The 24400-nt window shown below is 43.5% G+C and overlaps 2 protein-coding genes across 10 annotated transcripts in view; one reads left to right on the top strand and one right to left on the bottom strand.

Annotated features, from left to right (window-relative positions):
* The window catches only part of Elavl1 (ELAV (embryonic lethal, abnormal vision)-like 1 (Hu antigen R)), a 40360-nt gene extending 17282 nt beyond the window's left edge, over positions 1–23078 (bottom strand). The window contains exons 1-5 of one of the 4 annotated variants that reach the window (XM_030243302.1): positions 22824–23078; positions 20641–20770; positions 10495–10552; positions 9537–9724; positions 2865–2968 (exon numbers count right to left, since the gene is read on the bottom strand). In XM_030243302.1, coding sequence (XP_030099162.1) covers positions 2865–2968; positions 9537–9708 — 276 coding nt within the window. In that variant the 5' untranslated portion in view covers positions 9709–9724; positions 10495–10552; positions 20641–20770; positions 22824–23078. Of the gene's footprint in view, positions 1–2864; positions 2969–9536; positions 9725–10494; positions 10553–19009; positions 19209–20640; positions 20771–22823 lie in introns of those variants that run through there. The other 3 variants (XM_006508698.4, XM_030243301.1, NM_010485.3) reach the window with 3 other exon arrangements.
* Positions 23079–23142: 64 nt separating this feature from the next.
* The window catches only part of Ccl25 (chemokine (C-C motif) ligand 25), a 34816-nt gene continuing 33558 nt past the window's right edge, over positions 23143–24400 (top strand). For 3 of the 6 annotated variants that reach the window (XM_011242043.3, XM_011242045.3, XM_011242044.3), the window contains exon 1: positions 23296–23349. In XM_011242043.3, the coding sequence (XP_011240345.3) occupies positions 23320–23349 (30 nt within the window). In that variant the 5' untranslated portion in view covers positions 23296–23319. Of the gene's footprint in view, positions 23227–23295; positions 23350–24400 lie in introns of those variants that run through there. The other 3 variants (XM_006508736.4, XM_030243364.1, NR_033527.1) reach the window with 3 other exon arrangements.

Raw genomic sequence — 24400 nt, forward strand, 5'->3', positions numbered from 1 at the left:
ATTTCTAACAAGCAGGAAATTATTCCTATTACACAAAGATAAAGACTCTTAGAATGGCTGCAATAACCCTTGCCAACAAGTAAGCATTCTAAAAAATGCCTAACATAAGAATGCTGCATTGAGGGGCCCTGTAATCAGCATTCAAACACTTAGTGTTAATGCGTGTGCTAAGCAAAAAGAAGGGAGGTCGCAAAGGAGAGATACTGGGTGCTTTCCTGGTAGAGGCAATATAGGTAGGAGAGACCTCTAAGATCACAAAGGAAGGGAAGGCCAAGGCTGCCCCTGAGAAGACAGTATACTTAGTAGGAGGCCTTTCTGCCTGTAGAGACATGCCCTGGTAGGATGGGACACAAAGCTGAGTCAGGATGCTAGGTACAGAGACATGTGTGTGGGTGAACCAAGTAATGTAGAAATGGGATGGTGGGGAAGGAAGAAGTCAGATCTGTCTCAAGGACACAAAACTGCTTAAACATGTCAAGGAGCTAGCAATCTCTTGGGTGACAGCAGATTGGAAGTATGCTAAGGCACACCACGACTCCTGGGGAGCTGCAGTACAAGATCTTCGAGGAAATGGAGCTGTGTACAGTGGATGCTTCCCCATTTGTTTTCAGTCCTTTGGTACCAAGGTCCAGCCTGTAGAGCAAGAGCTCTGAGTATATGGACACTCTATGATCTAAGTTAGGGGACAAAACATACGTATGACTGTTCTGCTTTGGTCCACAGCCTCTCCAGTTTCCCTCTTCATAAATGCTTAGTGGCCATGTCCATCATCAACACTGTACAGAATACCCATTCACTCTTGCCCATGGGTAAGTACCCGCAACTAAGTGTTTTCAACTATACAAAAACCTTTGGTGGGAAACATCAAATTTTGGGCAGGACAGCTCAAGGAGGAGGTAGTCTTTCCCACCACCAGGGCTACCAGTTCTTCTTGACACTTTCTCAGGATAGGACTGGGGGGCAAATTGTAGTCACAAGTGGGAGAGCTGAGGACCAGTACTTGCTGTACTTTTCAGAGCCAAATGCTAAGGAAAACTTCCATGCTACTGTACAATAGGACCACAAGAACCCTGTTTGCCTTTTTCTTTAGGCACTGCCAAATTCAAAGTCAAACCTGAGTCCAGTAGAGCTGTGCAAAGGCATCTGGTACTGCTATGTATGTATATACCCTGTGGGTAACCTTTTGTGCTGCTCCACAAGGACCGTCTATGTTCTCAGCAACTTTTTCTTTAGTGTCAATCCAGGGCTTTCTTGTCCTGATCTTGAGAAATCTGCGAGTAGCTGAACTATATATTTGTTCAATTTAGACTCCCATGGTTAAGTTCTAACCTGCAGGATCACAGAATGTGATCTGTTTTGCACAGAGACTTAGTTAAGACAAAGTCACACATCGAAGGCTGGGTTCCTAGTCCTATACAATTTCCCCCTTATAAAAAGGGAAAATCTGGATCCAGGCAGAATGTCTTGTAGAAATGGAGGTGGTGAGGCAAGGGGATGCTTCTATAACCCAAGGAATGCCACGGATTGCCAGCAAGTTCAGAAGTTAAGGGAGATGCTTTTTTAGGATCCTTTCCAGGGCCCCTGGAAGAAATCAACTCTGCTGACCCCTTGACATAAGACTTCAGAGCAGTGAATAGTCTCTGCTCTTTTAGACATCTGGTCTGGGGTCCTATATTAGGGTAGCTCCAGCAAACTTGTAACTTCCCTGAGCAAGTGGTTGGCACAGACCTGTTATTTACTTAATGCATAGTTCCCTTTGTCCCTATATTACATTTACTACAGTCTCACATACTACACTTTACCCAATTAATTCCATGAGGGTAAAACTTTGATGATCACTGTTTTATTCAGCACCTAGAACAGAGTTGGGGGAATACTGGCATCAAGTAAACACCTGTTGAATGACCCAAACACAGTCACTTGTGATGTGAACACATGTAATAAATTCTAGTGCTCCAGAGATGGGGGCAGGGCAATAACAAGTTCAAGGTCAATATGGGCTATATAGTGAAATTCTGTCTCAAAAACAAAACACCAAAACCAAAAAAGCCCCAACTCAAAAAGTAACACAAGAACAAAACCAAACAAAAACCACAATAGGCAACTAAAATAAATGCACCACTTAGTTCCCCAGGGCTCTGTGCTGCAATTTAAGTTCCAGGTGCTTATCTTGTGATAAAGAAACTGCTAAACTCGTGTTAAATGCCAGTTGCTAGAGCATCCACTTTCAAGCTCTAGCTCTGCCCTCCTTCCACCCCCACCCTGGAAAAGCCATTTCATTTACGAGAAGAAAAAGAAAAGCCAGCTCCCCATCCTAAACTGGGCCTCTGTGGGGTTCTGTGGGGCTGTGATAAGGAGCCTGAGATGCTTTGTGCAAGGATCTAACCTATGATTTCCTTTGTTAAGTGTGAGTTGTGAGTCACGTGGCTCTAGAAGGCCTATGGATCTGCACCTGAGCCTGACTAGTCCATCTGCTCTCTGTAGCTGCCAGTCTGTCACAGAGAAGAGATAGATGGTTAGGCATAGAGATGCAGAACATGTCACTCTGCTCTCTGCAACCAGAATACAACACCAGAACCAGCGAGAACACAGCAGATAAGTTAACTATTAAGAGCTGTGATCTGTGGCTGGTTAGGATGTGCATGTAAACAAAGCCTTCAAAAAAAGTACCCAAGTGCAGGGGGCAACAAGGCAGGGACAGAAATGTACCTGGCTTCTGGGTCTCTTAAAGCATAACTGCTCTTGTTTGGCACCCCATTCATGAGTAATACACCTAGCACCTGTAGGTACTGAGTCTACAGTACTCTAATACCCCATTCTGGTCTAGTTAAGGTTTGTCCTCCAGATCAACACAGACTCTTTACCTTAATGGTTTTGGACTGGAGTCTCAAGCCGTTCAGTGTGCTGATTGCTCTCTCTGCATCTTTTGCAGTCACATAGTTCACAAAACCGTAGCCCAAGCTGTGTCCTATAAGAGAGAACATGACATTGGTAAACTAGCTTCCAATGAACAGGTGAAGGGGAGGTACATGGGCAAAGTCAGGGTAACACAGTAAAATGCCAAGGGAGGCACACTGGGAAACCACTCTTGAGATGGTGGCAAACTTTTTCTGTGCAAACTTGTATATCTATGCAACTAACAAAGGTAACCTGTAATTAAAAGTTCCTTAAAAACTGGGCCAGTGAGAAGGCTCAGACAGTTAAGTGCTTGCTGCCAAGCCTGACGACGTAGGTTCAATACCCGAGGCCCCGTGGTAGAAGAACTGCGTTAAGTTAGTCTCTGACATATGAGCTATTGTGCATGTGCATACACACAAAATAGACACCTTGTTTCTTGAAGAGGAAAAAAAAGTAATGATGTGTTACTGACTGCATCTTGTGAAACGTTGCCTAGTAATCCCAATGGTGCTGGCTGTACTATGAGGCCTGACAGAAGAGAAAGCAGTGACCAGTGGCTATATAGTCTGTTAATTTCTGAAACCTGAATTCCTAGGGAGAAGGCCTCCTAGGCTCTGGCGCCATCTAGTACTGGTTCCCTTTCTTTCCTGAGTATAGAGCAACTGGGCTCAGTGAAGCGGTGGGGAAAAGCTGAACTGAGAATATACTAAGCCTATTAAGTGGCCCTGGTCACAGGTTCACAGTCCTGGCCTAGCTCCCCCAGCTCTTCCTGGAAGCAGAGTCTACTATAATAATGTCACCAGCATAAATTTGGAATGAGAGCTGAGAGGCATAAAAATTAAGGTAGCAACAAAAGACCCCAAATACTCAAGTCAGGCAGGAACACCCACTACCTGGGTATGGACATGGCATGTAGGGTGAGGCTGAGGAAGAGCTACTGGAGTGTCAGGAAGGAGTCTTAGTGGATGTCTAGCCATGACAAACTTGACTCACATCCTCCCAGCTCATGCAGACACTTCATTCTGTTCTGGGTACTTCAGAGAGCGCCTGTAAGACAAACCCACTGGGTGTAGAGACTTTCGTGTTGAGAGTCTGCTGCAACCAAAACCCAGGAAGTCATCTCCTCTGCTGATAACAAAACCAGAACAAACTAGAAAACCTATTTTCTTTAAGTTGTATTGGCACTTTTCCAACATTTTATTTTAAAACTTGTTTTACTGTATTTGTGTGCACCCATGGCACAGAAGTATTTGGAAAATAGGCACATTTCAAGAATCAGTTTTCTCCTTCCACCATGGTAGTCCCAGCACAGAACTCAGGCTGTCATGCTTGGTGGTAGTGCTTGGTGGTAGTGCTTTCAAATGCAAGCCATTTTGTTAACTCACCTTCCTCAAATACTGCTTTTGTTTTTTCACACAGGGTTTCTCTGTGTAGTCTTGGTTATCCTGGAACTTGATCTGTAGACTAAACTGGCCTCAAGATCACAGAGATCCACCTCTTTCTGCCTCTCAAATGCTAGGAGTAAAGGCAAGAACCACCATGCCCAGCAGACGTTTTTTAATGCCAATTTTAGATTAAAAAAAAAAAGGCACTAAACAAATTACAAGTTCCAGCTTGCCCCCACCCTCCTTTATTACAAATATCTTCCATTACCATGGCATATTTTATACAGTGACAAGTACTTGTTTAATGTTAACTAAAGATTCATACTTAATTCCTATGTCTTTAGTTTTTCTCATTGATGCCTCTTTCTGCCCTAGGACCCCACACAACCTTTAGTGTCATCCCCCTAGCCCCCGATCCCAAAACTCCCCTGGGTAGTATCTCAGACCATTCTTGCTTTTAACAAAAACAAAACAAAACAAAAAACCCACTCCCCAACCGTATTTTATGTTTATAGTTATTTAGCCTGTACAAATATGTAAACTATGTATGTATAAAGCCCATGGAGGCCAGAAGACACTGTCACATTCACTGACTGTGAGCTGCCATTTGGGTCTTCTGGAAGAACAGCTAATATTCTTAACCATTGAGTCTTCTCTCTAGCCCTGTCCTTGCTTTTAATAACTTTCAGTTTGGGGGCCTGGTCTGTATCTCATGTACTGTTCCTTAATTTAGTTTGTTTTGTATTTTTCTTTTGTTTACTATGGTGATTTAAGTTTAGGGGAGGAAGGAAAAAGAGGTAAGGCTCTCATGACAGCCTTTCAAGGGCCAAGTGCATATGCTACCAACAACATATTGGCTTAGATTACCTGGCTAGGATGGTCTGTGAGGTGACCCTCTTCCACTATCACATTGTTTCGACAGATGATACTGCAAAACAAGTCCTAAATTATGTTCTTTCTCTTTGGGGCACAGAAACTACATATGTTATCTGCAATTTTTCAAAGGCTAGCCTCCCTCTCAAAGTCTTTATAGAAATCCACATTTCATTAAAAAAAAATTTGTGCCTGGCAGTGGTGGTGCATGCCTTTAATCCCAGCACTTGGGAGGCAGAGGGAGGTAGATTTCTGAGTCCAGCCTGGTCTACAGAATGAGTTCCAGGACAGCCAGGGCTACACAGAGAAACCCTGTCTTGAAAAACTCAAAAAAAAAAGTGTGTTTGTGTACACATGTACTTATGTGTGTTGAGGCCAGATTCCTTAATCACAAATCCTCCCTTTTTTAATTTAAAATGTTTATATATGGGGCTGGAGATGATTAAAGAGTACTGGCTGTTTTTCTAAAGGACCTGGGTTCAATTCCCAGCATCTATATGGCAGCTTGCAACTGAATATAACTCCAGTTCCAGGGGATCCAACACCTTTACACAGACATATATGCAGGTAAAAGAAATCACATGAAGTAAAAATTCATATTTGAATATAATGTTTTGATAAATCTCTTCTATCCCCATCTCTCCAATTACTCTCCATCCCTCCCCAGGTTGACCTGCAGCTAGCTCCCAGTTCCTAGAAGCACAAAGAGCATGGCAAATCAGAAAGCAGACACATCTTTTCGGCCATAACCACTGTATATTTGGAAATGCAAGATTCTGGTCCAAGTGTAACACAGAACACTTAACAAGGTAACATACATGTTACCTCCATGTGGAGGCTTCTCCAGTGCAGCAGCGCCACCCCCCACCCCCCACCCCCACCCCCCACCCCCCACCCCGGCATCTGGCCTCTGACCACCAGTAACATCTGGGAACTTTTTAGGAGAGTGATATTGATGCTGGGTCAGCCAGAAAACAGGTGGCAGAATTGTGTTCCTACAGCTCCTCCTAAAAGAGGGAGGGGGTACAACCAGCATCCAGGAGAGGTCTCAGACCTTAGAGCCATGATTTGTTCAATCTTTATTCTTTGTATCTATTACCATTTCTGATTTCTTTTTTCCCTCTTGTCAAACTATTATCCCATCTGCAGAGCCCTGGCCACCTGAACCTGACTCTAGGCAGATCTCAATACCCAAATTCCTAGCAGACAATGTAGAAGCTGTGTTTGTCCCCCAACTACTGCTGCTCCCCAGCCCTCAGGCCCCTTTTGGGCTGATTTCTCCTTTCTCCAAAGGAAGACAGAACTCTATGGTACTAGTCAACAGAAGCAACAGGAATGAGACGTCCAGTATCCTCAGCCTCAGGCTGAAGAAAGATTTCAGAGTCTAGATGTCCCACTGTTGTATATACAGTCACTTGGGAACCACTACTTCTCCTCATCGTGAAGTCTCCTACTAGTTGCCTACTAAGTGCTGACTGTCCACTCTAAAGCTCCTCTGCAGTTTTACTATCCCTGTGCCACAGTGTCAGAAGAGCCAATGGTAAAAGAGACCAGGCTCATGAGCAAAGAAGACAAGAAAGCATAAAAGCAGTGGCTCCTGAAAAAGAAAAACAGGTGCTCTATTCCAGAGGTCAGGATAAATAGGATGCGCTGTTGCTTGAGCCTAGTAAGGTAGAGAAGCATGGAACAGGTACTTAGAGGTACAATGGTCTGGCCACACCAGAGCTGGGTAGAGATGTGAAGAAGCCCAGATATACTGTGGTTGGGACCTTTTATGGAGATCCTCATTCCTCCAACTTAATACTCTTAGTAGTATTCTATAGTGTGACTACTGGATAGTGCATTGCTGCTGTGGCTCCTCACTTTGTCTAGAGTTATAATGCTGAGTCTCTAGGAGGTCTCTATTAGAAATAGGAAATAAGAGTCTGAAGATGGCTGTTTCAAAGTTTCCTACTATGTAGGTATGTAGACCTGAGTTGGGAACTCCATATTAAAAAAATTCCTGTGGTGGAGAGATGGTTTAGCGGTTAAGAGCACTGACTGCTCTTCCAGAGGTCCTGAGTTCAATTCCCTGCAACCACATGGTGGCTCACAACCATCTGTAATGGGATCCGATGGCCTCTTCTGGTGTGTCTGAAGACAGCTACAGTGTACTCATCATATATATAAGATTAAAATAAAATAAAACAAAATGCTTACTCTGGAGCTTCATTTAAAAAAAAGAAAATTCCCTGTGATCTCAGTGTTCAGGCATGGAATAAAGAGCAGAGACAGGTGGATTTCTGAAGCTCACTGGCTGGACAATCTGCCTATCCTGTCTCAAAAAATAAAGTACTGACCACTCCAATCTCTTATTCTCTGCATGTTGATCAGTCCTGGGTCTTTGTATTGCTCACTGTCTACTGCAAAAAAGAGCTTCTCACTGGGCAGTGGCGGCACACACCTTTAATCCCAGCACTTGGGAGGCAGAGGCTGGTGGATCTCTAGTTTGAGGCCAGCCTGGTCTATAGAGCAAGTTCCAAGACAGCCAAGATTACAAAGAAAGACCCTGTCTCAAACAACCCCCTCTCCCCCAAAAAGAAAAAGAAAGAAAAAAGGCAATTTTTCTGCTGAGGGTAAAGAGACACACTAATCTATGGGTATTACAGGTATAACGAACACAGGGAACAAAGTTTGGGTTTTTTTTTTTTTTGTTGTTGTTCTTTAAATTTTGTCCTCTCTTTTCCTCTCCACCAACTCCTTTCAGATTCTCCCTACCCACCCAACTCCACCCTTTTTATAAAGGTGCATAGGGGCTCCAGAGAAGACTTCACCGAGAATCACAGGGTATAGGTGACGGAGGGACCACAGGAAACATACAAGCCAAAGCACAAGAAGGGTGTTTTAGAGAAAATAAAAAGGTGACCAGCAAGCAGATAGATATGATATAGGCTCTCTTAGAAGTGCACATGGTCTAAGACCATGCTGTATCAGCTGGCAGAGGAGGAATTGCAGGGCCCAGGGCATTGATGGTGGAAAGCAGGGCCAGTTTACAACTGGTCTATGGAAAGAGCTAGTAAGCAGAGTGATACAAGCTAGTCATCTTTGTGGAGCTTGTAATATGGAATAGAGTACTACACAACCCCTGTAATGATGGTGAGAAAACTCGTTCGATAGGAAGAATGCACTGCTATCTAGCTAACAGTATTACTTATAGGGGATGTGCAACAAATGAAGTATGAAAGGAAGTGTATCCAATGGGAAAAAATGGGTAATTTAAGCTTTACTTCCGGCTTGTAGTATTTCTGCTGCATTTTGCTGATTCTGTTGTTTTTGTTTGTTTATTTTTGAGACAGGGTCTTGCTATGTAGCGTTTGGCTGACCTCAAACTCAAGAGATATGCCTGCTTCTGCCTCCAAAGTGCTGAAATCAAAGTTATTTAGCACCACACCTGGTCAGTTTTTTTGTATTTTGTTTTTCGTTTTATTTTGGTTTTTGCTTTTAAAATAAGGAGCAAAGATAAATCATGCTGAGGGACAAATAGTAAAGCTGGCAAAGTGTGCAAAGATATTCTTGTAAAAGGAAAATTGTAAAAGGAAAGTAGTCCTGAGAGCTGGACTGAGATCCAGCTAGAGAAAAGGAGACACAGGATTAGGCAGAGTGGTGCCACTGAATGACAGATGAACAGTGAAATTTGACAGCAGGAGAAGTAAAGTAAGGGCAGGATGAGTATCTCAGATATGGCACTCACTGAACTGGAATGAAAGACATATTACTGAGCTTAGCAGGTACCGTCTCCACAACTCCCCAAACTGTCTTCAGATCAGAGAGAAGCCCTGTATCTGGGAATTCAAATCACTTTCTAATCCCACCAAGGCCCACTTGCCTCTTGTCTTCTGAGTCCTGGGACTAAAGGCGTGCACCCCTACACCTGGTATGTGTTTTAACTTACAAATACTCCAAGATATTTTAGGGGAACCTTACCTTCAGATTTTCTCAAGATGTATTTTATTGTTAATTATGGATTTGTGTGCGTGTAGTGGTGGTGCTATGTGCACGTGCTCGTGGGCCAGAGCATCAGCTTCCCTAAGCTGCAGTTACATATGCAGTAAGCTGTCTGCTGTGGGTGTGAGGACCAAACTCTGCTCCTCTGCAAGAGTAGCAAGTACTCTTAACTGCTGAAACGGCTCTCTAGGATATCCCCCAACCCCCACCCCATCTCTGTCCAGTCTTATACTGGGGCTGAAGAAAAGTAGTCTGAGGTTAAAGAACAAAACTTCATTTATAGCTATGGTTTCTAGCCTGCAGCCTATTCTGTACTAAGGAGTTACCAGCAAGGAAGCCAATGAGTCACAGCATAGCCAACCATGACTCCTTCAAGAAACCTCTCAGGCTCTTTACCTGCTACTTTATCCCGAATAAGCTTTGCAGATTCAACCTCGCCAATGCTGCTGAACAGACTTCGTAGTTCCTCTTGGGTCATGTTCTGAGGGAGGTAGTTGACAATTAAATTCGTTCTCCCAATGTCATCCCTGCAGTCTTCCGCCATGTGGTCTTCATAACCATTAGACATTGTATTATTTAAAAATCTGCAAAGAAAAGTAAGATCAGGTAAATTCTAGATATTCATCTGGGTATGTGAAGGCAGAGATAAATGACTACATTTTGCAGTTAAGGGATTTTCTTTTCTGCACTAAAAGATCAACTACCGGGGAGATGATTCAGTTCGTAAAGAGCTTGCTGGCACAAACATGGAGATTTGAGTTCATATCCATAGCACCCATAATAAAAGTTGGATGAGTTAGCACATACATATAATACATAGCACGGGGAGTTGGGAACATGATATGGGGAGCCATGGAACTCTTTGGCGAGTCAGCCTCGCTGAATAAGCTTCAGGTTCAGTGAAAGACCCTGTCTCAAAAAATAAGTTCTGGAGTATATATGGTAGACACCACCATACACTTCACCACAGCCAGTGTATCCCACACTGATCTTGTTCTGAGCCTTACTGACAGCACTCTTTGGGTAGCTTGTGAAACTTTTAAGAAGTAAAGCCACTGGGGTGGGCTTTGAGAGTTTTTGTGCTACATCCAGTTTGCTCTCTGAACTTCCTGAATGTGGAGAGAGATATGATTTTGCAATTTCCTACTCTGGCTGCCTGCTGTGACATATTCCTCACCATTATGGACTTTAAGCTCCAGTAAACTTTCTTTTGTTAGTTGTTTCTGGTCATGGCATTTTAATACAATGTGATAGAAGTCACTCTATAGTGATCTCTGGCTTCCACATAAATTTGTACCTTCACATCCATACACATGCACCCACCCATATGAACACACACACCATATCCACCTACCTATATTCATACAAGGAGATCAACTATGTTTACAGACAGCTGTTTTATCGATAATAACCTAAAAAGAAATGAGTTATTAAGTCACAAAAAGGCAAGAAACTAGCTAGATAATTGTTCTAACACTGAGCCATGTACCCAGCCTTAATTTTCCTTTTACCTGGTATTGCTCTATCACTGAGCTAAACCCAGACCTTGGCTAGGGGTGGGGTAGGGACAAGATGGGGTGGGGTGGGGCAGGCAGTAGGCTCTGGGATGAAACCTAGGGCCTGGAGCATGCTAGGTAAGCACTCTGCCACTAATCTACATTCTTCCCAGCACAGTAAATGCACTTTCTACTTTCAGGGGCAAACAGCCTAGTATAGCTTTGGAGGAACATCTGTATAGATACATCTGAGGGCACCAAGATCAACCTTTTGAAAACAACTAATACCTAGTTTGTCCAACAGACATTGGGGTGCAGTGGCCTAACCTGGGAGGCCCTTTGACCCTGCTTTTAAATCTGTAGTCACTACTTCACATGTGCTCATCTGCCTGGAGAGCTCAGTGAGCAAGCCACTTCTCCTTCCTTAAGATGTGAAGCGTGAATTTGTGAAAAGTCGAAGCCCACAAGGCATAATAAGCCTTTGACTACCTTTAAAAACAACTCTGCAAAGGTGCATTCCTGTAATTCCCGTGCTCAAGCAGTAAGGACAGGAGGATCAGGAATTTAAAGGCTGTATAGAAAGTTCAAGGCCAGCATAGGCTATATTTAACTGTCTAAAACCTTTTTTGTTTAAAAGAAAACAAAAAACAAAGAAAACCCTTTAAGAGCTAAGTAGCAGAGTGTTTGCCTAGTATGCAGGAGGCACTAGGTTCCATGTCTAGCACATTAAAAAAAGGCTTTGCCAGAGATTACATAAAACTGAACACAACTCTTGCACAGATATTTCTCTCCTACTCCTTGAGTCACTGGGAGAAGGGTAAGAATTAAACCTGTTTCCTACTCTTTTAACTCTCAAGCAGGCAAACATTAAGAATTTCTCGTGTTTATTACTCATTTAAAGCTCTGCAGGTTCCTTCGTCTCTATAAAGTATGTTAACAGAAAGCCAGGTATCATAAAATCAAAAAGCTCTATGGCAAAAAGCACCAGAAACAAGACAAGCAGCAAGAGACTGGGAAAAACATCTGCTATGTATCATTTTGATCAGTATTTGTTATGCTGGGAAATTCAACCATCAAGGGACAGGATGTGATGATGTGTGCAGGCATTCTTGGTTAGCCTCAGTGTGTATGTGCCCACACACTATCAGTGTCTAGTGAGCACATTACAGGATGCTGTTAATTAAATATTCTGCAAGGCAGAGGATGACGGCAATGACTAAAAAGTACCTTGCTTAAAAATCTCAACACTGCCAAGGCTGAACAAAGTTGAGTTAACACATCTACCAATTAATAATTAAAATCTAACACATAACTAACAGAAAGGCAGACATGATATAAACTACAATTTCATGATGATAGCCATTCAAAGAGATGACAAACCCATGAGGAAAAAAAGCTTAATCTTGACTTGATGGGGAATGCCTTGAATCCCAGTTCTCAGGAGGCAGTCGGGAGGATCCCTGTGAGTTGAAGGCCAGCAAGTTTCAGGACTACACAAAGAAAGTGTATCTTGGAAAACAAACAAGAACAACCAAATCAAACCAAACTACCTCCCCGCAAAAACAAACATACAAAAACAAAGCAAAAACAAAACCCCCAAACTCATGAAAAAGGAAAGCTGGGGATGAAACAGCTAATAAATAGGGCATTTGCCTAGCATGCACAGAGCCAACCCTGATACCATGTAAGTTAGCACAATGCCATATGTGAAGAGATATGGAGATGACAAGGAGATGAGTGGGACTGGAGTACATGATGTGAAATTCACAAGAATCAATAAAAAGTTAAAAAATATATATCCTGTAAGTAGGAAGAAGAGGGAACAGCCTCATAGACTGACATACATAAGACAGCACCAGCTTCCTGAAGGAGAGTTTGGCAACTTCTACTGAAAATTGTACTGTGAAATTGACCCCATGATAAGAATTTGTCCCATGGGCTGGCAAGATGGCTCAGCGGGTAAGAGCAATGACTGCTCTTCCGAAGGTCCTGAGTTCAAATTCCAGCAATCACATGGTGGCTCAAAACCACTCGTAATGAGATCTGACGCCCTCTTTTGGTGCGTCTGAAGACAGCTACAGTGTACTTATGTATAATAATAAATAAGTCATTTTTTTTAAAAAAAGGAATTTGTCCCACAGCAATGACCACATCACTGCAAGTTAGTAATCTAAAGAAACACACTACCTTTCAGCTTGTAAAAAAGTACAAAATGTAGCTAACACGTGTATTAATAGAAGATGGCTCAGAGTTAATTTTAAGTAGAAAGCACTAAAATTTAATCACAAAAAAATGTGGTCATGAGATTTTAAAATAGATCATTACCTCAAAAACAAACAAATGAACAAAGGCATCTGCCGCAGAAGAGAGCACAGAGATTAATGTTAAAAATTAATATGCTGGTACTGCACACCTTTAGCCAAGGCACTCAAGAGGTAGGAGGATCAAAAGCAAGCTTGGTCTACAGAGCGAGTTCCAAAACAGCTGGGAATACAGAATCTCTGTGTCAAAACACCACCACCACCACCACAACAACAACAAGAAACAAACAACAAAAAACTTGAAGATGAAGTTTGTTAAAAATGAGATTCAAGGGCTAGAGAGACAGCTCAGCGGTTAAGAGCACGGACTGTTCTTCCAGAGGTCCTGAGTTCAATTCCTAGCAACCACATGGTGACTCACAACCATTTGTAATGGGATCTGATGCCCTCTTTGGGTGTACTTGAAGACAATGACTGTATAGTCATATATATATAAAATAAATAAATAAATAAATAAATCTTTTTTTTTTTAAAGAGAGAGATTCAAAACACCTCTTCCTTCTTTTTCTCTTTTCTCTCCCCTAGTCCTCTTTCATTTTCATGGTGCTGGGGATTGAATCAAGAGCCTTTCTTCTCTTCACTCCTCTAAGAGTTGTGCTTTTACTCTCCCCATTCATTCTGTTTTCAACAGCTGATCAACTGACAAAAAATTCAACTCATTACCTTTTATAAAGAAAGTTTTACTACAATACAATAATTTTCTTTGCGCTGTCTACTGTTTAAGGTTGAATTTTTCCCCCTTAAACAACAATGACATAGTTGAGTAGTAACAAATTAATAACAGCCACATGGCCTACAGAATCCAAAAAATTCACCACCTGGCTTTTTACAGAAAAAAAAAAATGCCTGCCATTATTTCCTTCCTTTGTCCTCTCCCTCCCCCTCTATCCATTCTGAAGTCTTCAAAGGGCTTCCACAGGGTATTCCTATCTAGCCTGTGCTACAAAAGAACCAAACTAGGAATATAGCTCAGGATGCAAAGACAAAGCCCTGGGCTTGATTCCTAGCACTGCCAGCAGTCAAATTCTATGTAGCCCAGGCTGGAGTTATGGCATGTGCCACTATGCCAATCTTTTTTATCCTTTTGGTTTTTCAAGACAGGGTTTCTCTGTGTATCCCTGGCTGTCCTAGAACTTACTCTGTAGGCCAGGCTGGCTTTGAACTCAGCTATCTACCTGCCTCTGCTTCCGGAGTGCTGTGATTAAACACTGTACTGTGCAAAGAATTCTTAGATATACCACCAAAAGCTGTTTTCATTAAAAAAAAAAAAATAGGTGTCATCAAAATGTTAAACTGTGCTTTGCAAGACAACGCTAGAATACCCAAAGCCTGAGAAAAGTATTTAAAAAGAAGTAAGAAATAGTTTTTCATCATTTGTTTGTTTGTTTGTTTTGAGACAGGGTGTGTGTATGTGTGTGTGCGCGCAACTCTGTTTGTCCTGGAACTTGTTCTATAGATCAAGCTAGTCTTGAATCATTATTATTATTTTTTTTAAAAAATGCATATAGGCATTTTGCGTAAATGTATGTCTGTGCAGCATGTGTGAGCCTGATGCCCGTGGAAGCCAGAGAGGTATCAAATCCCTTGAAATTTGAGTTACAGACAATTCTAATGTAGGCACTGGGAATTGAACCCAGATCCAGAGTTCTTAACCACTAAGCCTTGATGACACATTTATAAAAAGCTCTTAAGACTAGACAACTCAAGACAAGCAGATCTTTTGCTATTATGGTGCCCACCTCTTTCTTTTAGTGTACTAAATGGTTTTCCTTTCTATGCTGGTCTACCATCTTACCAATGTTCTCATTTAACTACTGGAAATGTGCTGGTGTTATACATAAATTGTGTTTATTAGAAATTTATTTCTGATAAATATACATTCACAGTATGATGTGTACAAGTATAAACATACACACAAATAAATCTGGATATGGTGGTATCCAGATCTGAGAGGTAGAGAATGTAGTTCAGAGTTATCCTCATCTATATGACAGTCCCCCAAACAAAGAGAACTGGGGAGATAATTCAGAGGGATAAAAGTATTTGTGTATGCCAGCTTGACAATTTAAGTATGAGCCCTAGAACCCAGGTATAAAGGTAGATGTTGTGGCCAGCTGTGTAGCAAAAACAAAAGAAACCTTAGGAGTGGAAAGACCCCTAGGTATGAAGTCCAAAGAACAATCCATTTTCATATTCATGATCTGTCCTTTGACATCCACACATGTACAGCAACATGCTTGTCCTCTCAAACACAAAAAATTAACTGAAATTTTAAAATAAACCAACACCCAAAACTTAAGAAAAAAATGGCAGATGACTTTATAAGTGCACCAAAGCAGGTATGCAAATGGTAAATGAATGTATGGAAAGAGGCTCCATATCATTAGCCAGGCAGAGAGGCCATGTCTACCTAGTAGAATGGCTAAAATAAAATATAACAAGATAATATCAAGTGCTGGAGAAGTTAAGACTTTCTATACACAGAGTGGTAGGAATGCAAAAATGTTGTAGTCACTTTGATGAATTGGCAATTGGCAGTCTCTAAGTTGAACATGAACACTTAGCTCATGTCCTGGCAATCATGCTCCTAGTACTGTTTTGTTCTTTTCTTTTACATATTCTAAATCTGAAAAATACATTACGTAGCCCAAACCTATGACAATACTACTGCCTCAGCCTCTGAAATGCTAAGAGTATAGATGTAAGCCACCACATCTGTCTTCTACTTTTGCATCAATGCAAGAGAAATGAAAATCTGTGCTCATATAAAAGCATATACACAAATCTATACAACATTGCTTACAATCACTGTAAGTCTGAAAAGTTAAAATGAGTCATTGATGGAGAAATTACAGTATGGAATGGAACACTACTTATCAATTGAAAAGGCACTACTAATTCATACTGCATATATGATTTTCAAATTCATTTTACTGGGGGTAGAGAGCAATCTAAAAAAAAAAAGCTACCTCTTCTAAACGTTTAAGGATATTCTAACCCAACTTAGGATGACCATCTCAAAAATTTTTCCCTATGGAAACAGGATCAGTTTACAGTCCAGGCTGATCCTCTAACTTGTGACTTTAGATAGCTAGACAGACACAAACTGATTTTAAATAAAAGATTAATTTTATGTGTATGAATGTTTTGCCTGTATGTATATGTATGTATGTATGTATGTACATAAATACGTATGTACATACATACGTACAGGGTGCATGCCTGGTACACTCAGAGGTCAGAAGGCAATGGATCCCATGGAACTGGAGTTAAGATGATTACGAACCACCATGCGGGTTCTGGGAATCAAATTTGTAAGTAGAACATGCCTTTAATCCTTGCACTCAGAGGCATAGACAGGTAGACAGACCACTATGGCTTTAAGGACATCCTAGCCCACAGATTTCTAGGCCAGCCAGAATTACATAGTGAGACCCTTTAAAACAAAACAAAACAAAACCAAGCCTCAAATACTGGGGCTCGTTGGTAGCTCTTCTTGCCTACCATGCATGAGGCCCTGGGTCCCACCCCAGTACCACATGGAAGTGGTAGTACACAACTGTAATCCCAGTACTTGGGAGGTGGAATTCAGAAGTTCAAAGTCATCCTCGTATACATATACTTTACACACACACACACACACACACACACACCCCACGTTTGAAGGCCAACTTGGGCTCCTCGGATCCTTTCTCAAAACAAAACATCATTCAAACAGTCCTACACAAAAATGAGTAAAATTTTCCATAATGCAAATTAAAAACTAAAATTAAGATTTCAACAAAAAATTTCTTTGTCACACTGCTCCACAGCATGGTCATGGACAGTCAAAGTTGAACACTTCTTGCAGGTCAAATCTATAGCCAACTGACAACAATAGAGCCAGTCTCATGGTAGTTCAGAGGCTACTCCACTCAACCTTCAGGAATGCTGCCCTTAACCATTTCCAAATCTGTGTAGCCCAACCTGGGTCCAACTGGTCCTGTGCCTATAAGCTCTAACCACAACAGGTCTTGTGACTATCGAATTATCAATGATTACTATCAAGCCACTGCTACCTCCTGCTCTTATGTTAACTCCTTTCATTCCCAGGCTTTCCATATAAGCACCCAGTAAAGCTCAGAGGTCACACTATTTTGCTCATGGTCAATCAGGCTGTTAAAAAGTAACAGAACTTGGCCTTAAGTTGTCACTACATGGTGGTGTTCCAGAATGAAAAATACTGTTGTGATGATGTCCCTATTGAATTTTCCAGCCTGTGTCCCTAGCCTGGCTTTGTCCCATATAGGACAAAAGGCTGCTCTACTTCTCAACTGTAAAAAAAGCCACAGAAATATGAGACTGTGCTTTCATTTTAATCCCAGGTTTTTGATGCAGGGCTACTTTAGACTGTCTGAGGCAGTTGACCATAATTTGCATCATGGTCTAGCAGAAGCATGGTTTCACAAGCTGCAGATAATTTCTGTGGTTGTATAAGGGTACATAAATTCGAGGCCCCCCCCCCCCAAGATGTGGGTGTTGGTTATTTAGGGAGGTTTGTTATGGTCTGATAGTTAAGTTGTGGTCAAAGAAGAAACAATAGGAAAGAAATTAAATTCAGAGATCTTTCGCCTCCATCCTTGTTTCTCTCCTATCTAGTGTTGGGGTTGAAACTGTGTGTGTGCGCGCACGTGCACGCGCGCGCGCGCACACACACACACACACACACACACACACACACACGATCATAAAGTGTGGGAAAAAGAACCCACACCACAGCAAAGACAAGCTACACTCAATTCCTCTCCACCTCTGGCTTATGTTTTTATTACTTCCTCAATCACTGTTTTAAAATCATTTACTTTTCACCAATAACAAGAGTGAGATGTTGGCGGGAAAGATGGCTCAATAGATCAAGAGTTTATTGAGCAGGTCTGATAATTTGAGTTTGATCCCCTGGAACACATGCAAAAGTAGAAAGAACCAACTCTACAAATTTGTGCTTTGAACTCCACATGTGCTGTACACCAAAATAAGTAACAACACAAACACAGCAAGGACTTTAAGGGCCAAGTTTATATGTGCAGACATGGCCCAAGTCCCAACTACAACAAACTGTTTCTAGCAATTGGGGTTAACATATCCCACGTTCAGTGCATGAGCCTCATGCTGGGAAAATGACCTTTTTACCATGGTAAATCCCCTGCCAGGTAAGGACAGACCACTGTTACCTAAGGGCCCCCAAAATCAGGGTTCCAGGCAACCCTGGTGTGTTACACAGTAGGAAAGGAAATTACAGGCTCTCAGATTCCACCAAGGATATTGTATGCCTGGAGTCTTCGAGATGGGTGGTGGGGGAGGGAGGAGCAATCACCCAGGAAATGCTCTGGTGGCAGAAAAAAACTGAAGGTGCCACTTGAACCAATTTTGACTGCCACCCATCAAGGGCTCAGGTAGATGAGGCACATACAGATCCTTACTGGCCCCTGTCCACAGCCAAGAAAAGGAAGACCACTTGCCTGGGGTAGCTCCAGCAAGTAAGTTCACAGTGAGTCAGGTGCAGAGAGTGGCCTGCCCAGTCCAAGAGCTCTACAGGCCTAGGAACTTAGCCAGCTCTAGGGTCCTGTTGAAAGTGCCAGCAACCTAGAGCTGGTGAAGCTCTTGCAGAGAGAGCTCAGGAACACAGTAGGGCATGAAAACCCATGGGCTCTACCTCACTTCCAAAGCGAATCCTGAAAGGCAGTGAGGGTAAATCATTTCATGTTCTCACTGTGGACATTACCAACTGCTATACAATACATAAAAAATGTGGATACCCTTACTCCTAAATCTAAGGTGTGTGTGGTTCCCTAACCTGTCTCCTGACCTTACTCTTCTCCAAACCTTTCCATCACCTTGAATTACTTTCTGTGGAGGCACTACATACTTGTCCTCCAAGTAATCTCTATTTCCTCTATCTAATCCAGCTACAAGTTCTGCCTCTCCCTCCTCTTGACCTTCTTTCTCAATCAGGTCCCTGTCCCCTCTTACCTAGCCCAACTTCTAAACATGTCTGTAAAGAAGCCAACTTAACCTTTTCCTCCAAATGTCTCCAGGCTTCTCTGTTCATGGTGACATCAGCCTTGACATTGGTTGCTGTGCACTATTGTCTCCTGTCAATCCTTCTTCTGGCATAAAGGTTTCTTTGATGCGTAATTGCATCCAGTCACTTTTGAATTCCACACTAACTTTCTTCTCCAGGCATGGGTGGAATGCCAACCATGTGCCAGGCACTGGGAACACAAAACAGAAGCAATTCCAACCTCAGCAGCTCTGTTTAACCACGTTCTACTTTTATCTCCACATTTATCCTCCCTAGTCCTCTTGGTCTGGCTTAACTGGCCCACTCAGGCCTGGAAGCTTCTTGGTGCCTTCCTTTTCTCTTATTCTGCCCATTTGTTGATCCTAGATAGCCTTCCCTGTTCCTCTTTGATTGAAATCTGCTCGAATAACAAATTCTCAGTAATCAATAATCATTCCATTCAGTATACTTTATATAAAAACAAACCTTCGTTTTTTATATTTTGTCTCATACATTGAGGCTTCTTCTCAAACCAAGTTGACTTTCTTTTTGAGACAGGGTTTCAGTGCAGCCCAGACTAGCCTTAAATCCCATAGATGGCAATATCTGCCCCTAACTTCTGAGTACTGGGGATTACAGGGACGAGAAACTATTTCTGGTTTATAGGGTACTGGGTATAAAAACTAAAATTTCATGTATGAGAGGCAAGGACTATACCACCTGAGCTAAATCCAAAATCTTGAAGAGGTCATTTCTCCCCAGTGATGGAGAATGGGAAGGTAGGTATACATTACTGAGCATGCAGTGAACATCCACTGTTGGTACTGGACATGTGTGGACATGGAAAGTCTACTACCATCCTCTTTCCTCCATTCTGTTTCAGCCATGTGTTTTCTTGTCTCCAGGCATACATTAAACTGCTTTGCCTTTCTTCTCAAGTTCTCTGTGGCCACTCATCTTTGCAGCACTCAAACACTAGGCAGGGTTGGCCATCGTTGTTCTTCCACATGTCCAAATTCCTTAAGTGTGTTTCAGTGTTTCCTTGTTTCTAAGCTTCTGTTCTGTGTCATATTAGCAGTTTTTCTAACTTGAAGGAACACAGTCACATCCTAACTGGTTTTATGCCTGCCAGTCAGCGCATCCTTTGCAAATGTGACTCCCTCTGTCAATGATCATAAGTCTGGAGTGGGCCCTCATAATATCTGAGGTTTCTTCCCAACAGACCTGCTACTCACTTCCTTCTACGTTTCCAAAAGTTCCATACCCCGTATGTTTTCCAGAGTTAATAGCTCCACCTACTCCACTCACCAAGTTCTTGAAGAGTCTTTCCCACTCATCTTTTACCTAGCTATTTCCACTAGGTCCTCCTGCCTCAACAACTCAGGGAACATTTTGGGGTCTCCTGGGCTTGAATAACAGTTCCTTTTCCTGTGCTTCCACATCACCTGGTGCATTACTGCTCACCAGCCAGGCTAAACCATCTAAACATAGTTCATATACACCATGGCCTCTCCAGAGCTGATCCTCTGGGCTGAAATACAACTTTGGGGAAGGGGACAAAAGGCTTACTTCCCTCTTGTTGGTCTTTCTCCATAGAACTACTGCCACCTAGGGGCAAAAGGCCGGCACTGCATCTCACTCACCATTCTGCATTTAACCAGCTTGAACACACTGAAGGTGATGGGAACACCAATCATTCTGGAGGAAGTGGAAAAGCCTTGGCATTTGGGGGCAGCTTCAAATGGTGTTTGTGCTCTGAGCTGGTCCACACAGCTTTCCAGGAAAAGAGCAGAAAGGTCAGAAAAGCGCATAGTGGGACATCCCAAACTAAGGGCTTCTGATTTTAATGTTTAGAACCATTTGAACAGCCCAGCATAATTTTTCTTTTCATGCCCCAAGACTTCTTTTAATCAGGAGAAACATAGATCTGCATCTTCGAAAAGTCAACTCCTGCTGGTGTGCAAAGGACGGAGAGAAGCGGTGTGAGAAGCCACTGCGTAAGCACAGGAATGGGTATGTTCTTCAGTCTCTCCCTTTCTACTGCTGCCCAGGGACCTATCCCTGAACACAGCCAAACTGAAGTTGTTTCCCTCAAACCAGCACTTCAACAGAAACATTTCCTATTTCTCTCAGCTTCTTCACACTCCTTGAAGTCACAGCATTAAGAAAATATTTTTAGATTTATGTGTGTTTTGTTTGTATGGGAACCACATGTATGCTTGATGTTCTGCAAAGTCAGAAGAGGGAATGGGATCCTTTGGAACTGGAGTTATGGATGGCTGTGAGCCATCATGTAGGTGCGAGGAACTGAACACAGGTCCTCTGCAAGAGTAACAAGTGCTCCTGTTCACTGAGCCGCCTCTCCAGCCTCACACCATTTTCAAAACCAGACCTCAACAGTTTTGCATACACCAGTATTCAATATGTTGGCGGTATCTAGGACTTGCTTTCAAACCCTGCATTGGCCACTACAGTGCAAGAGATTATCCTGTTTCACTTTCTTCTCTAAAATGGATACTGTAACATCTACCTTAGGGGCTGGGGACATGCCCGTGAAGTATGAACACATGGTCCATTGTTGAAAGATTCTGGTGATTATTTTAACTGCATATTCCATGTGTACTGGGGGTTTCCTCACATCTTTACATCTGCACAATACTTTCCCCATGCTATTTCACAGGCATTTCAATACGGCTTATTCAAGATCTTAGGTGCTTCACCCAGATCATCGGATAGGGCTGGAAGAACTTTTCCAGGAAGACTGCTTAAAGATTTCTCACCTCTCTGTGTATGTGTTTTGGTGGAGGGAAAAAAACGAGAGAAAGAACCCTAGCAACGCCTCAATGTGTTTTTGGTACTCACAACTGGAAGAAGTAGGAGGCAGAGATGCTAATACTCAGTAGGCAGAAGAAGCCAGGCATGCTATCCAACTTTCTGCAATGCATAGGGCAGCCAGGCCCTCCCAACCAACCATTATCTGACTCTAACTGCCTGTAACAAGGAGGTTAAGAAAGCTTTAACATCCGATCTTGCCTCTTCTAGAGCTCTGGCCAGCGGTGTCCCACATGGACACTTCCGATAATGGAAGCTCTGTCTAGTGCAAAAAAGTTCTCCACCTGCTCTCCACATAGTAGGCGTCAAACCCATTTTGGCATGCTTTAGCAGCAGAAGACAAGAGAAAGGGAAGATCCATCATCACTACCCATTGTTCAACAGCGTGCAATTGCCTTTTTAATATTTACACGTTATTTTACAAATGAAAACGTCCCTAAAACAGCTTTGTTAGAGATGGCGATCAAAGAAAAAATTTCCCCTTTCTCTTCTAGACTTCTACACACAGACGAAAGGTTTGCACACTTCTAAAAGGACCTCATGATTCGTCGCGGTGTGTCCAGAAAATCGTCCACAAAAGAAATCTATGGGATTTCCCGAGGGAGCAAGTCTGTGGGCCATGACCTCTGGCGCCCAAGGTCCTCGCTCCACTCTTCCACCCCCGGATCACCGGGCCTCCGAGATCAACTATCCGGGGCCCCCCAAGCCTCGGAGCCCGGCCCCCCAAAGCGCGTGCCCACGCTGTGTCCTTCTCCCGCCTCTCTCGCGGGAGCCCAGAGGAATCTGGCCCGGCGGAGGCTTGTCGCCAACCTGAATCAAACAGAGTCGGTTCCCATTCGCCCAGCCGCGGCCCACACGCGCGTCTCCATACCCAGGCCTACCGCGGCCTGGGGCCTTCGGCCGGTGCAGGCCCGGCGGACGCCCGTGGGGCTAGGCGAGCTCAGGCCCTAGCGCGGCCTACTCTTTCGGAAGTCGCCGAAGCCTCCGGCCTCACCTGAACACGGGCGGGAAGGCCCGGGACTCTGCTCCGGGGCGGGCGGCGCGGCGATAACGGCTCCGCACGGCCTCGGCAGCGGTGGCGGCGGCGGCGGCGGCGGCAGAGCGGTAGCGGTAGCGGTAGCGGCGACGGCGACGGCGACGGCGACGGCGACGGCGACGGCTGCGGCTCCTCCTCAGCGCGCACGACCCGCTCCCCGGCCCCGCGGCCCAGACACGCCCCCTGCTCAGCGCGCTCTGCTATTGGTCAGTGTCTTTGAAGAAGCGACGCTCATTGGTTGGCATGGCTGTCGCGGTACGCGGGTGCGCGCGGCGTAGGCGGGACTTCCTGTCGGCGTCGTCCGCGGTGGACCAAGGCGCCCAGTGGAGTCGCGAAGTGGCTGGCGATGGCCGCGGAGAGGGTGAGTTGGAGCCTGGCCCGCAGTGGACGCCGTCTGGACGTCGAGGCCAAAGAGTGGCGCTCTTTATAGAACGCACGTCGTGTGATCCTCACAATGCGGGCTGTGCAGCCGCTTACGTCCAGAGAAAGCAAGTTGGTCATCGGGAGCCCTCGCTAGGAGGACAGGATCCCCGATTCGAATCCCGGCCCGGACATTTCCGGTCTGCCTGCAGTTGAGCACCGGCTGACGTCACTGAGCCGGGCCTCAGTTTTGTTATCTGGTGAAGCGGGTTAAAGGATGTGGTCAGCATGGTCAGCCTCTGGGAATCTAAAGTTAAAATTTCTTGGTTTTAAGATTTTTCTTAGTGTGTATGCATGGGTGTTCAGCCTGCATGTATGTTAACCCTGTGCACCATATGCGTGTAGTGCAGATGGGAGTCAGAGAGAAGGTCGGATCCTCCGGGGGACTATTGTTAACTGCGTTTGGGAGCCGACTACTGAACCCATGTCTTCTGTAAAAGCAGCCAGTGATCTTAATTGCTGAGCCATCTTTCCAGCCCCACTTCCTTCGAAATTTAAAATGCCTACTATGTGCCAGGCAGTCGGGCAGTGACCAGAAAAACAACTGCCTGTGCCTTTTGGAGGCTGCTGTTCTGGACTAGTGCTATCAGAAACGTATATGCCACCCTGTTTGATTGAAAACTTCTCTATTGTCTCTACCTCTGTCCACCGTTTTTTAGCGTGTTTGTTTTCTTTTAGTCGGGATCTTCCTAAGTAGTCCTGGCTTGGAACTTATAAATCACGCTGACCATTGCCTCATAGAGATCTGCCTGCCTCTGTTTCCTGATTGCTGGGGTTTAGGGTGATGTTTCATATGATCCAGGTTGGCCTTAAACTTTCTGTGTAACGAAGGATGTCAGTGAAATGATCCTTTTGCTTTCATCTCCCAAGTTCTAGGATTACAGGCCTGCAACACAGCCGCTGCGTGTAGGTAACCTTTTAAAAGTAGTTCTACAGGATTTGAAAAAAAGTTATATTCAAAATTTTTATATTATGTATGTATTTGTTTGTATGTATGTACGTGTTTTTAAAGGATGGTGTTTGTGTATATGTGTATAATATGTATATATTATAATATGCATGTGTTTGTGTGACCATCTATGTGAGAGTCAAAGGGTTACTTGGAGGCGTCAGTT

This window comes from Mus musculus, chromosome 8, assembly GCF_000001635.26.
Source record: "Mus musculus strain C57BL/6J chromosome 8, GRCm38.p6 C57BL/6J".
NCBI lineage: Eukaryota > Metazoa > Chordata > Mammalia > Rodentia > Muridae > Mus > Mus musculus.